General features: G+C 43.2%; 1 protein-coding gene across 1 annotated transcript; it reads right to left on the reverse strand.

Moving 5' to 3' along the window:
- Positions 1-3111: 3111 nt before the first annotated feature.
- LOC123764577 (sericin 1) lies at positions 3112-10985 on the reverse strand. Its single transcript, XM_045752566.2, has 4 exons — positions 10935-10985; positions 10138-10408; positions 4241-6564; positions 3112-3920 (listed from the first exon to the last, which is right to left on the reverse strand). Coding segments are annotated over exons 1-4 (2808 nt in total). The 5' UTR covers positions 10936-10985; the 3' UTR covers positions 3112-3708.
- Positions 10986-13183: the final 2198 nt, after the last annotated feature.

A 13183-nucleotide genomic window follows, 5' to 3' on the forward strand; every position in this document is an offset into this window, starting at 1 on the left:
TCTGGCCAGTGGACGGGATTTACCACACATTTCCACGAATACTGTACATGAGCCGGTAATATTGAGAGGTGTATGTGTCGTCATTCCGGTGTTCCAGCGTTACATTGTATCCTGTAGGGCACCTGGGGACTCGTGTATGGAGGCTCTGAGGGTTCAAATGTGTCCAATACTCTATTGCTTGTCATGTTTTATGCATAATGCATGATATCATTTATCTGAGAAGTGAAACAAATGCAGCTGGATGTACTCGTGTATTGCATTATTTCAAATGATTCTCTTTCTACTGTATTATTCACATCAAGCAGCATTATTTTATAGTGGCTTTGGTCTTTAAATATTCGACTCACTAGCGAGAACTATCAGGTTTGAGCCCTGGGTATGGTGGGATAATTTGTTCCATTCCCTTACTGTTCCCTCCTGAGAATCCTGTTCATGTAGAACCCATTTTTTTTTAGAAAATTATCTGTGAATCGTGCCCTAGGGTAGACAAGACGTAATCTAATGGGTTCTAGTACCTTGATCGAATCCCTAATCTACCCAGTCTATATCTCTAGGAGCGAATGCCTGTCAACTTGTCCAGGGTTAGAGTTCAGAGGCTTGTGGCTAGTCTCGCCAAACTTTTATACATGAAGCATGTGGGGTATAAGAGTGTCATAGGCCAGGCGGGATTGGCAATAGTGAAATACTTTAAGAAATATTGGCATGTAATTCTCCCCACCCCCGGCCCAACCTCTTAGATTTTCGTGGAGTAGATATTGAAAATAGGATGTCTTAACCGTAGACTTATTTATCAGTTTCAGTACTTTGTTATGTAATTTTTCTGAGAACAGAACGGGGGAGGAAGGAAAGAGAGGGTGAAGAAGAGGGTTGGGGTTGAGATGTTTGAATAAGGGAAAGGTGAGAGGGGGCAGAAGGGTGAAGAGGGAGGGAGAGGGGGAAATATTGGAAGAGAGGGTGGAAAAGGAAAGAGAGGTAGGAGATAAAAGGAGAAAAAGGGATGAAAGGTGGATAGGAGGGTCGTTAAGAAAGATGAAGAGGGGGGAAGATGGAGGAGAATTGAAGAGAGGCAGGGATAGGGAAAGAAAGATGAAAAAAGTAGAGGGGGGAAGTAATAGGGGAAGGGGGGGAGAGAAAATTCGTCGTAGCCGGGTATAAGAATAAGGGTGGTAGAAGAAATATCATAGTTATCAGTGAAGATCCACAAGGTCTTCACTGATTATTCTTTATTTTCTTCTCCGAGGTTAAGGGTCCCTACACTAGCACAAGAGGTGGTACCCCTTTTAGGTATAATATATATATATTATATATTATATATATTAGAGAGCATTCTTTCTTGTAAACGTATATATTATTGAACGTGACAGAGGGTAAGATCTACTGTTCTAGCAGGAGGCTTCTTAATTGTTCTTTTATTTTCTTCATTTGAGAATGTAGTTGAAAAATTAACTTTACAAAAGTTAATTTTACAGTTTTATTTTTATTTTTTTTTTTATTTATTTTTTTTTTGAGATATATACAAGAGTTGTTACATTCTTGTACAGCCACTAGTACGCGTAGCGTTTCGGGCAAGTCCTTAATCCTATGGTCCCTGGAATACGATCCCCTGCCGCGAAGAATCGTTTTTTCATCCAAGTACACATTTTACTGTTGCGTTAAACAGAGGCTACAGTTAAGGAATTGCGCCCAGTAAATCCTCCCCGGCCAGGATACGAACCCATGACAGCGCTCGCGGAACGCCAGGCGAGTGTCTTACCACTACACCACGGAGACTGGTGGCTATTATAACACTAAACGATGCGTTTCGTTGGCCCTTGTCAACATTATCAAAGGTAGAGTATAAATAGTTAGAGTTTTAGAGCAGCCTATTGGCTGGGGTGAGGATATGTATCATGTCTCCTTGCGAGATTTTAATTGTATTAGTGGAAAGTGTGAATAGAAAAACCCGTGAATCAACCACAGGTAGTTAATGTTTATTCTCGTCATTGTATTTCTCACTATATATATAAACATATCATTATCAACGAACATAAACATAATTACTAATGTCCCGTTAGAGATGGCCACCACAAGGCAGTTATCCCTATGATAAGTTCTCTGACATCTCTTGCTTAAAACTTCAGAAGTCGGAAAGATCAACAGACCTGTTTTGGCAGTCGACTTCCATAATGAAAATCAGAATCAAGCGAGCATTTGCCCCTTTTTACTCCTCGCGAGGATTCTGTCCACCTTGACCGGCCGTAAGGACATTTGACTAAATAACATTTGCTTTATCATTTGACACAATAACCACCCAATTCTGCCTCCCTCTCCTGATAAGGTCCTCGAAGAAGTCTTATTATCTTTCGTAATTTACAAAGGAATTCTTATCCCATCCTTGAGGTTTAATATATAGTTAGCGTAATGTGGTCTAAAAAATCTCATAGTATTGTCGAGACAGAAAACTGTCTTCATAAATTCTTTGAAAGGTGGCAAGATTGTGAAGTCTTTTTTGTTGTTCAGGGAATGTTTTTACCAATTTCAGTACTGTCAGCTGAGTATGTGTCAGCTGCTGAAGTTAAATTCGTTTCACAAGTTTTGAGCACTTGACAAAACACGAAATATCTTGTGATGAAACCTCGTATATTTTAAGCAATAAATAATTGATAAGAAGTATAGATTCAGAGCATTCCCAATGACTTGAAATTTTGTGAAAAGAAGTTTATTTTTAACTGTTAAGAAAGTTGGGAATTCTTTTAACTATGCTTCATAACTTTAGTATCTGTAAATTATTACTTTAGTACCAAACTTAATATAATATTTTTTTTCTTATATAAGAACAAATGACCAATATTAACAAGCCATCGGAGGAATATATAACTGCCAATGTGGTTGAGGCAATTTCAATACAAGGATATATGTCAAAGTTAGTCATAACTGTATCACCAAATAACTGCTCTGCCTATATATTTAGAAATCATAAAAACTAATCACTCCTGCTGTTGGATTTAGCCATAACATGTATAGTAATGCATTGCTAAAAATATTAATACCATAGAAAATATGAAAAATATTAGGTAAAATAATATTTCTACTCTATATGTGGTTAAAAAAAGGCTCGAGAAAAAGAATTGCAATATTTGTATATTTAATAATATATTAAATTATCACTGTATACATATAGACAATGAAATTGGTTCGACATCAACCAATCAACGTTGTCGTAAAAGAGACTTCTGACAGGAGGTCTCAGTTACTATGTTATAAATATACTTAAAAATAGGGGAGTGTAATATGATAATTACTTGCTTAAAAGAGTGTAGTTCCTACATTTATTAAACCTGAATAATTGTCTTAATTTAATATGAACACATTTTTTGCATCACTTTGATTGCAAAATGGAATGAAATTAATTCAGATAACTATGTACATACAAGCACTTTATGACTTAGTCTTTATGTGCTGTAGAAATATTTTAATAATTGGTGATGTAATTAGACGTCACCAGTTAAGGGGCTGAGTGAGGACTGATGGTCACCAGTTAAGGGGCTGAGTGAGGACTGATGGTCACCAGTTAAGGGGCTGAGTGAGGACTGATGGTCACCAGTTAAGGGGCTGAGTGAGGACTGATGGTCACCAGTTAAGGGGCTGAGTGATTGCTGGTTATCACCAGTTAGGGGGCTAAGTGAGGGCTGGCTATCACCAGTTAAGGGGCTGAGTGGAGACTGATTATCACCAGTTAAGGGGCTGAACGATAACTGGGGAGCCCCACACGACAGGGAAGGTTATGGCAGGCTTGCACACCCAGCTGTCGGACTGGCAGGCATCGACGCAGCACTTCTCAAAGGCGCGGCAAGAGCCGTCGTTCGAACACTTCTTGACTGTTCTTCTAGACTTAGTCAAGACGCACACATTCGGAAAGTCCGGACAAGAGCCTGCGTGAACTGTATACAAACACCGCGATATTTTTAGTTTAACAGAATATACAAAATTTTCCGGAAAATGGTATTTAAAAACCACACTATATTCACAAATTAAAAACAAATTAGAAACCTAAAACATTAGTTATAAAGACACTTGAGTGTGAAAAGCAGCATTCAGCTTCATTAACTATATTTTTAGATAGTTTACGTTAAAATATTTATTGGAAAATACATTGTTCAACTGGTGGCAATAGAGTTAAGTCGATTAAAATTGTGGTACTCTCTACGGAAGATATCTTTTTTTTTGGGGAGGTAGGACGTAAGGTATCAATAACCCTTACCTGGGCTATTGCTGCTGATATCTTCAGTGACACTGGAGTCCTTGACACCGAAACCAGAGCCAGATGACTCCAGGGTGGCTGGTGGAAGAATGTAATCTTGACTGACGACTCTTGCATGTGACCCGCTGCTTGACGATATGACAGCAGAGGAATCGTCTGTGTTCGATAATGATCCGTCAGTTGACCCTGGTCTTCTTGGAACAAAACCTGCGAAATCTTTGTTACCAATAGACGAACTATTGCTAATAGACGAGTTATCTGTAGCAGATATCTCGTTGGATGAATCCCCTTCAGTTGAAGATGCAAATACAACGGAAGATCCATGGCTACCATACGCACCATGCGCTGAAGATCCAAAGAAAATAGATCCTCGACCCCCTGATGGACCGTGGGCTCCAGATCGAAATGCAGTTGAAGATCCTTGGGGTCCAGATGGGTGTCGGGCTTCGGGATTGAATTCAACAGATGGTTCTTGACTCCCAGAAGCATTGTGAAGCTTAGCTCCAAATTCGCCATCAGTTACTTGGCTTTCTGAGGCCTCGATGGAGGTTGGTCCAAAGCCACTAGACCCTTGGCTTAAAGATTCGTCCTGGGATGATAATCTAAATGGGACGTTAGAGTCGCCCTGAGGGACGGATCCAATAGAGCCATCAGAGGCACCCTGGTTGACGGGGCTGAAAGAGTCACCAGAAGCACTATGGGTAACGGGTCTAGAAGAGCGAATAGAGGTACCCTGATGGACGGGTTGAAAAGAGACGTTAGAGGTTCCATATGTGACGGGTCTGGAAGGGTGATCAGGGGCACCCTGGTTGACGGGTCTTAAAGAGCCATCAGAGACATCCTCCGGGACAGATCTAAAAGAGCCGGTAGAGGTACCTTGGGGGACAGACCCAAAAGAGCCAGTAGAGGTACCCTGGGGGACAGATCCAAAAGAGCCGGTAGAGCTACCCTGGGGGACGGATCCAAAAGAGCCAGTAGAAGTACCCTGGGGGACAGATCCAAAAGAGTTTCTAAGGGATTCTTGGGTGGTTGAGTCATCAGCAAATGATCCTTGGTGCACTGGTCCAAAATCACGGTTGTCGGATCTATATTCTCCAGTGGTCTCAAGAGTTTCAGAAGTAGGACCTTGAGTGCTGGATCCGAATCCTGAAGCAGGGCCTTGAGTGCTTGGTCCGAAGCCTGTTCTAAATCCATGAAAACCTGAAGCAGGGCCTTGAGTGCTTGATGCGAAGCCTGAAGCAGGGCCTTGAGTGCTTGGTCCGAAGCCTGTTCTAAATCCATGAAAACCTGAAGCAGGGCCATGAGTGCTGGATCCGAAGCCTGAAGTCGGACCTTGAGTGCTGGATCCGAAGCTTGAAGAAGGACCTTCAGTATCTGATCCGAAGCCTGAAGGAGGACCTTGAGTGTTGGATCCGAATCCTGAAGCGGGGCCTTGAGTGCTTGATCCGAAGTCTGAAGGAGGACCTTGAGTGTTGGATCCGAATCCTGAAGCGGGGCCTTGAGTGCTTGATCCGAAACCTGTTCTGAATCCATGAAAACCTGAAGCAGGGCCACGAGTGCTGGATCCGAAGTCTGAAGGAGGACCTTGAGTGCTGGATCCGAAGCCTGAAGCAGGGCCTAGAGTACTGGATCCGAAGCCTGATGTCGGACCTTGAGTGCTTGATCCAAAGCCTGAAGTCGGACCTTGCGTACTGGATCCGAAGCCTGAAGTCAGACCTTGAGTGTTAGATCCAAAGCCTGAAGTCGGACCTTGAGTGCTTGATCCGAAGCCTGAAGTCGGACCTTGAGTACTGGATCCGAAGCCTGAAGTCGGACCTTGAGTGTTAGATCCAAAACCTGAAGCAGGGCCTTGAGTGCTGGATCCGAAGCCTGGTGTAGATCCATGAATACCTGAAGCAGGACCTTGAGTGTTAGATCCGAAGCCTGAAATCGGACCTTGAGTACTGGATCCGAAGCCTGAAGTCGGACCTTGAGTACTGGATCCGAAGCCTGAAGGCGGACCTTGAGTACTGGATCCGAAGCCTGTTGAAGATCCATGAATACCTGAAGCAGGGCCTTGAGTGCTGGATCCGAAGCCTGAAGTAGTTACCTCAATACCTGTCGCAGAACCCGGAGTGCCAGACTCGAACCCTGTACTCGAATTCAGATTCCCTAAAGAAGAATCGTTACTGACGGCTCCAAATCCTGCAGTGGATCCCTGAGCGTCTGGACCGGAGCTCTGGTTGGAGGATCCCACTCCAGCTCCATGGACCCCGGGGAAGAGACCTCCTGAAGCAGCAGCAAAATGGTTCCAGGCGCCTTCTGCGTCCTCTCCAGACACGAACCTGGGCAGAGAGATGATACTGTGATTGACTATTAATGAGGCGCGAGCACACACACACACACACACACACACACACACACACACACACACACACCCATCGGTTTTGAGGACCCAGTAGGAATGAGCGACCACAGTGTACTGGTGTTTGAGTACTTGATTGAAGAAGGGTTATTGAACTCGAGGAGGGATACCGAAACCAAAAGGTTAGCATACCGAAAGGGAAACTATGAGGGGATAAGAAAATTCCTAACAGATATAGCATGGGAAACAGAGCTCAGGGGAAAGACGGCCCAAGATATGATGGATTACATCACGCAGAAGTGCAAGGACGCAGCAAACAAGTTTGTCCCAGTCCAAAAGGAAAACAGAGAAATGAAGATGAGAAACCCATGGTTTAATCAAAGATGTAGGCTAGCTAAGCAGCAAAGTAAAAGGGCATGGAGAAACTATAGGAATAACAGGACACTGGAGAGCAGAGAAAGATACCAGAATGCCAGGAATGAATATGTCAGGATGAGAAGAGAGGCAGAAAGACAATACGAAAATGACATCGCAAGCAAGTCAAAGATTCAGCCTAAATTGTTGCATAGCCACATTAGGAGAAAAACAACAGTAAAGGAACAGGTTATGAGATTAAGGATAGGGGCGGAAGGATTCACTACAAATGACAAGGAAGTGTGTGAGGAATTGAATAAGAAATTCCAGGAGGTCTTCACCTTAGAACAAGGAGAAATTCCAGAGGTAAGTGAGGGAATAGCTAACCAGGAACCACTGGAAGAGTTTGAGATTACCAGTGGGGAAGTAAGGAAGTGTTTACTAGAGTTGGACGTGACGAAGGCTATAGGCCCAGATGGAATCTCCCCTTGGGTTCTAAAGGAAGGAGCAAGAGAACTGAGCCTACCACTCTCCATAGTGTATAACAAATCACTGGCAACAGGGGAACTGCCAGATACTTGGAAAGCAGCTAACGTAGTCCCGATATACAAGAAAGGGGATAGACAGGAGGCACTGAACTACAGGCCAGTGTCCTTAACCTGCATACCATGCAAGCTGATGGAGAAGATTGTGCGAAAAAAACTAGTGGAGCATCTGGAGCGAAGGAACTTTGTAACACAGCATCAACATGGGTTCAGGGATGGCAGGTCCTGCCTCACAGGGTTACTTGAATTCTACGACCAGGCAACAAAAATAAGGCAAGAAAGAGAAGGGTGGGCAGACTGCATATTTTTGGATTGTCAGAAAGCCTTTGATACAGTGCCACACAAGAGGCTAGTGCGAAAGTTGGAGATGCAGGCTGGAGTGAGAGGGAAGGTACTCCGGTGGATAGAGGAATACCTAAGCAACAGGAGACAACGAGTCTGTGTGAGGGGTGAGGTCTCAGATTGGCGAGACGTCACAAGTGGAGTCCCGCAGGGGTCAGTCCTTGGACCTATACTGTTTCTGGTATATGTAAATGATCTCCCAGAGGGTATAGATTCGTTCCTCTCAATGTTTGCCGACGATGCAAAAATTATGAGGAGGATTGAAACAGAGGATGATAGTAGGAGGCTACAAGATGACCTGGATAGACTGAGTGAATGGTCCAACAAATGGCTGTTGAAGTTCAACCCGAGTAAATGCAAAGTAATGAAACTAGGCAGTGGAAACAGGAGGCCAGGCACAGGATACAGAATAGGAGATGAAGTACTTAATGAAACAGACAGAGAGAAAGATCTAGGAGTTGATATCACACCAAACCTGTCTCCTGAAGCCCACATAAAGAGAATAACGTCTGCGGCATATGCGAGGCTGGCTAACATCAGAACGGCGTTCAGGAACCTGTGTAAGGAATCATTCAGAATCTTGTACACCACATATGTAAGACCAATCCTGGAGTATGCGGCCCCAGCATGGAGCCCGTACCTTGTCAAGCACAAGACGAAGCTGGAAAAAGTCCAAAGGTATGCTACTAGACTAGTCCCAGAACTAAGAGGCATGAGTTATGAGGAAAGGCTGCGGGAAATGCACCTCACGACACTGGAAGACAGAAGAGTAAGGGGGGACATGATCACAACCTACAAAATCCTCAGGGGAATCGACCGGGTAAACAAGGACGAACTTTTCAACACTGGTGGGACGCGAACAAGGGGACACAGGTGGAAGCTGAGTACCCAAATGAGCCACAGAGACGTTAGAAAGAACTTTTTCAGTGTCAGAGTAGTTAGCAAATGGAATGCATTAGGAAGTGATGTGGTGGAGGCTGACTCCATTCACAGTTTCAAATGTAGATATGATAGAGCCCAATAGGCTCAGGAATCTGTACACCAGTTGATTGACGGTTGAGAGGCGGGACCAAAGAGCCAGAGCTCAACCCCCGCAAGCACAATTAGGTGAGTACAATTAGGTGAGTACACACAATCGTTGATTGACTGTTTAGAGGCGGGACTATAGAGCAGAAGTTCAACCTTAGCAAGCACAGCTAGGAAAATAAAACTAGGCGAATACACATACACACGCGCGCGCGTGCGTGCTCAAATGCACAAAGATACAAAACAAACCTACATATTCATAAACATACGCACATATGAAAACACAAACGCACATATGCACGGAAGTAAACATAAACACTCTAATACATGCACGCGCACACACACACACACACACACACACACACACACACACAGAGTCAGAGTAGTTAACAGGTGGAATGCATTTGGCCGAGATGTGGTGGAGGCTGACTCCATACATAGTTCCAAATGTGCATATGATAGAGCCCAGTAGGCTCAGGAATCTGTACACCAGTCGACAGTTGAGAGGCGGGTCCAAAGAGCCAAAGCTCAACCCCCACAAGCACAATTAGCTGAGTACACACACACACACACACACACACACGCACGCACTTAACACATCAAGGACAATATGCAAATTTTATAACTCGGAAAACCGCATCACCACGATTTATGGGTTGACTTGTCAATAAACATTTCCAACTGGAACTTTGATCACCAATATATACACGATCTAACTTGCATTCTTAACAATCGGATTCGAATAACACGAGATCAACGCAGAACTGTGACACTTACAACTTCTCTAACACTTGACCCAAACTATTACACGACAATCATATCAAGAGGAAATAATGTTTTTTTTACCCAAATGCATCTATAATCTGCAAGATGTGCAACTCTTAACAGTCTGCTAATCTTTAAGTGAACAAATCCACAAGGGCCATGACGAGGGTTCGGACCTACGTCCGAGAGGATCCCAATAGCTTCCTTAATCGACTGAGCTACGACATGGTTAAAAGAATTGCAACTGGGAAATCATTCTAATTTAACACGGTTCCTGCAGTCTCTCAAAGGCACTAACCAGGGTTTTACGCAATCCCCCCGTGATTGAATGGGAGGAATTGCTTAAAACCCTGGTTTGTATCTCGGAGAGACTGCATGAACTGTGGTAAATCGGGATGATTTCCCGGTTGCAATTGCTAATCTTGAAGTTCTCGTGAATTACATTTTATCTCGCGCCAAAAACGTGAATTCTATATGGAAAGAATTTCGTGATGATAATGTATAGGAGAGTGACAACTTACCCGGAAAAGGAGGAGGTAGACGAACTGTTTGACGCAGAATCTTTGTCACTGGCAGATGAATTCTTGAACTCTGTTCCCGCTGCAGACGAGGCGAAGCTGGAGGTCGAGGAGGAGGACCTCGAGGACGAGGAGGAACTGGTGGAGGAGGAGCTGGATTGGAAGGACCCTCCGTTCTCTCGAGGAAAGAATGGAAATGTCAAGGAAGTGTTGAATTGCGGCCAGGCACAAGCGGCTCCCACCAGGACCAGAAACATCACACCAGCACCAGTCACTGTGGGAGAGAAGTCTCAATCAGAGGTGCACAACATTCAAGATCACTACACACGGTCTCACTCAGATGGGCACAGCACTCAGAAGCACCCTACCTCTGAGAGTACAACATCCATGTTGTTTCAGATTTAGCTACTCAGAACGCAGTGTCCATGTAGCACGGGCTATGGTGAACCCGTAATACAACATACAGAAGTACATTGTATGGGATAAAGTTCCCACGGATCCTTGAGTATTATTCCCAACATCATGAGAGCACATAACACTATTTATCCTCTAAGTGCTTTACTGATTTCCCATAATACAGGTGGAAACTTTAGGGGCATTGTATATCCCGTTATCTTGAGGTTATCTTGAGATGATTTCGGGGCTTTAGTGTCCCCGCGGCCCGGTCCTCGAACAAGCCTCCACCTCCAGGAAGCAGCCCGTGAAAGCTGACTAACACCCAGGTACCTATTTTACTGCTAGGTAACAGGGGCATAGGGTGAAAGAAACTTTGCCATTGATGTATCTGTGTCACAACTTACTTGTGAAGACTGCTAGGGGCCTCTAGGAGAGAACAGCAGAGAGTGAACTGTGACGAGAATCACTCTCAAGAGCTTTATATACACGACTCCCCTAGGATAGCTTAGAGGTGGGCGAGACTTGATAACAGGTCATGAATCCAAATTGCTAATCTTCATCTGTTCGTGGCTTGAATAACTCCTCAACACACGTCATGAATCCCTTCCTAATGTCCTGGAACCCCTCCACGGGGCAGGGTTACTCTCAGGGGACCTTGGTCCATATCATTACCCATGCTGTACAAAAACAGACATGAGATCATTGTTTTAAGCGCTGGTTAGAGACAGGTATCATAGACATTGGGTGGACCAATGTCTATGACTTGGGGTGGTTGGCAGGTTGTATAATGGGAGTTGACACTTATAGACCAAAAGACCTGCTACAGATTCCCCAAGTCATGTTCTTATTCTCATAAGCACTTTAGTTCTAACGAAACTTAACATATAGCTTCACAATCGACTTGAGAATGGTCCAGGACGGACCGAAACGTCGTCGTCCCTTCACCTTCTAGTGTGTGGTCTGGTCAACATACTTCAGCCACGGTATTGTGACTCCTCGTCTGCATACAGCTTCACCATACTTGTGCTTCATATTTTAAGATAACTTTCATCATTCGACGTCTTAGAGGAATATTAGCTAATCTAGGTGAATATAGCATAATTTAACCACAATTAGGGTATGTTAGGGCCGATGTTATATTAGTTAAACTTATGATTATTTGAAAATAAATTTACTAATGATATAATGAAGTTAGATTACGTAGGATATATTTAATTATATATTTTTCAAAGTGTTTGGTTAGAAAAAAATAGATTTTGTTTAGATTAAAGTGGACGACATGGTGACGTCACAATGACGTCACATTGACGTCACAGATCATGTGCGTACTATATATAAAACAGTTTTGTAAATCATATTTTGGTAGGATCGGATTGGGTTTACTTAGGTTTACTTCAAGAGTAGCGATGACGTAGAGTGGTAGACAACTTTCTCAGCTATTAAACCCTACTCAATGGGAGAGGGTGAGTCGACGACTGGCGGAGAGGTTAAGTGGGTTTCCTAATGGTATACCAGGGTAAACCTTTGTAAATGATTTCAGTGTGGTGTATGGTTGGTGTATGGCTGGTGTATGTGGTGTATGGTTGGTGTATGTGGTGTATGGCTGGTGTATGTGGTGTATGGCTGGTGTATGAACGCGGCGACGCTCAGATGAGCTCGGAGAATGACTGGAAGACTGAAGAGCATCTTATTACAACTGTGTTGAAGCAATTATTTCAGTTAGAAGAGATGATGCTCTCAGGTAGAATTAAAAATATTTGAGCGTTTATTAATTACTAATATTTGGGATTTACAAAGTACTTCATCATGTTCGATAAGTTTAATAGCCCTTACATATCCAAGATCCATCCGCCTGTTGTGTGAAGCAACTTTGAATCAGGCCTTTGAAATGCACTCAGCTTTGGGATTATTAAAATTATGTATTGCGTGTAGATAATTTGACTTGATTCATTATTCTTAACTCGGGTTCCGTTGTCAAATATGTAGGATCCATCTGACTGTTAAGGTGGGTAGACAGCTGCAACTGTGGCATCTGAACTCAAGCACCTTACATATTGTTATCCTTTGTGCTGACATGAAATTGATTTTTGGATGTAATAGTGTTATTAAAGCCTTAAGCTTATATTTAAGTTACAGTAATTGGTTACAATACGATGGATGGATTTTCGTTTTATGATAGACATTGATAATTTTACGGTTAATAAGCACCTTTAGTGGATAAAATCATTAGAACAGGACAGGGAAACCGAGCCAGACTCCTGGAAAGCCTCCACGGATCACAATATTCTAATTATTCCACTTGGGATCCGCCTGGATCCACTAGCAGTCAGAAGCCTCCTTCAGATCCTCCCGAATCCACCAGGAGTCTGTAATTCGTATTCTCTCCGGTAATGGTAATGCAGTTCATCATAATCTTCCTTCAAATACACAGTGAAGTCGCAAAAAACATGATTACGTTATAATATTAACCACAATAACATCATTACGTGGTCCATGGGTTCAAATGCGCATCTGAAACTTCCACCAGGACGTTGGTTCGATTCCCATCTTGCTTTCCTAATTGTTCTCATTGATATATCACGTTACTGATATTTTTTGAGTACCCTTAATATGTTTTATTGCATATTATATATAATATATATATATATATATA

The sequence above is a fragment of the Procambarus clarkii genome, chromosome 79 (assembly GCF_040958095.1).
Source record: "Procambarus clarkii isolate CNS0578487 chromosome 79, FALCON_Pclarkii_2.0, whole genome shotgun sequence".
Classification (NCBI taxonomy): domain Eukaryota; kingdom Metazoa; phylum Arthropoda; class Malacostraca; order Decapoda; family Cambaridae; genus Procambarus; species Procambarus clarkii.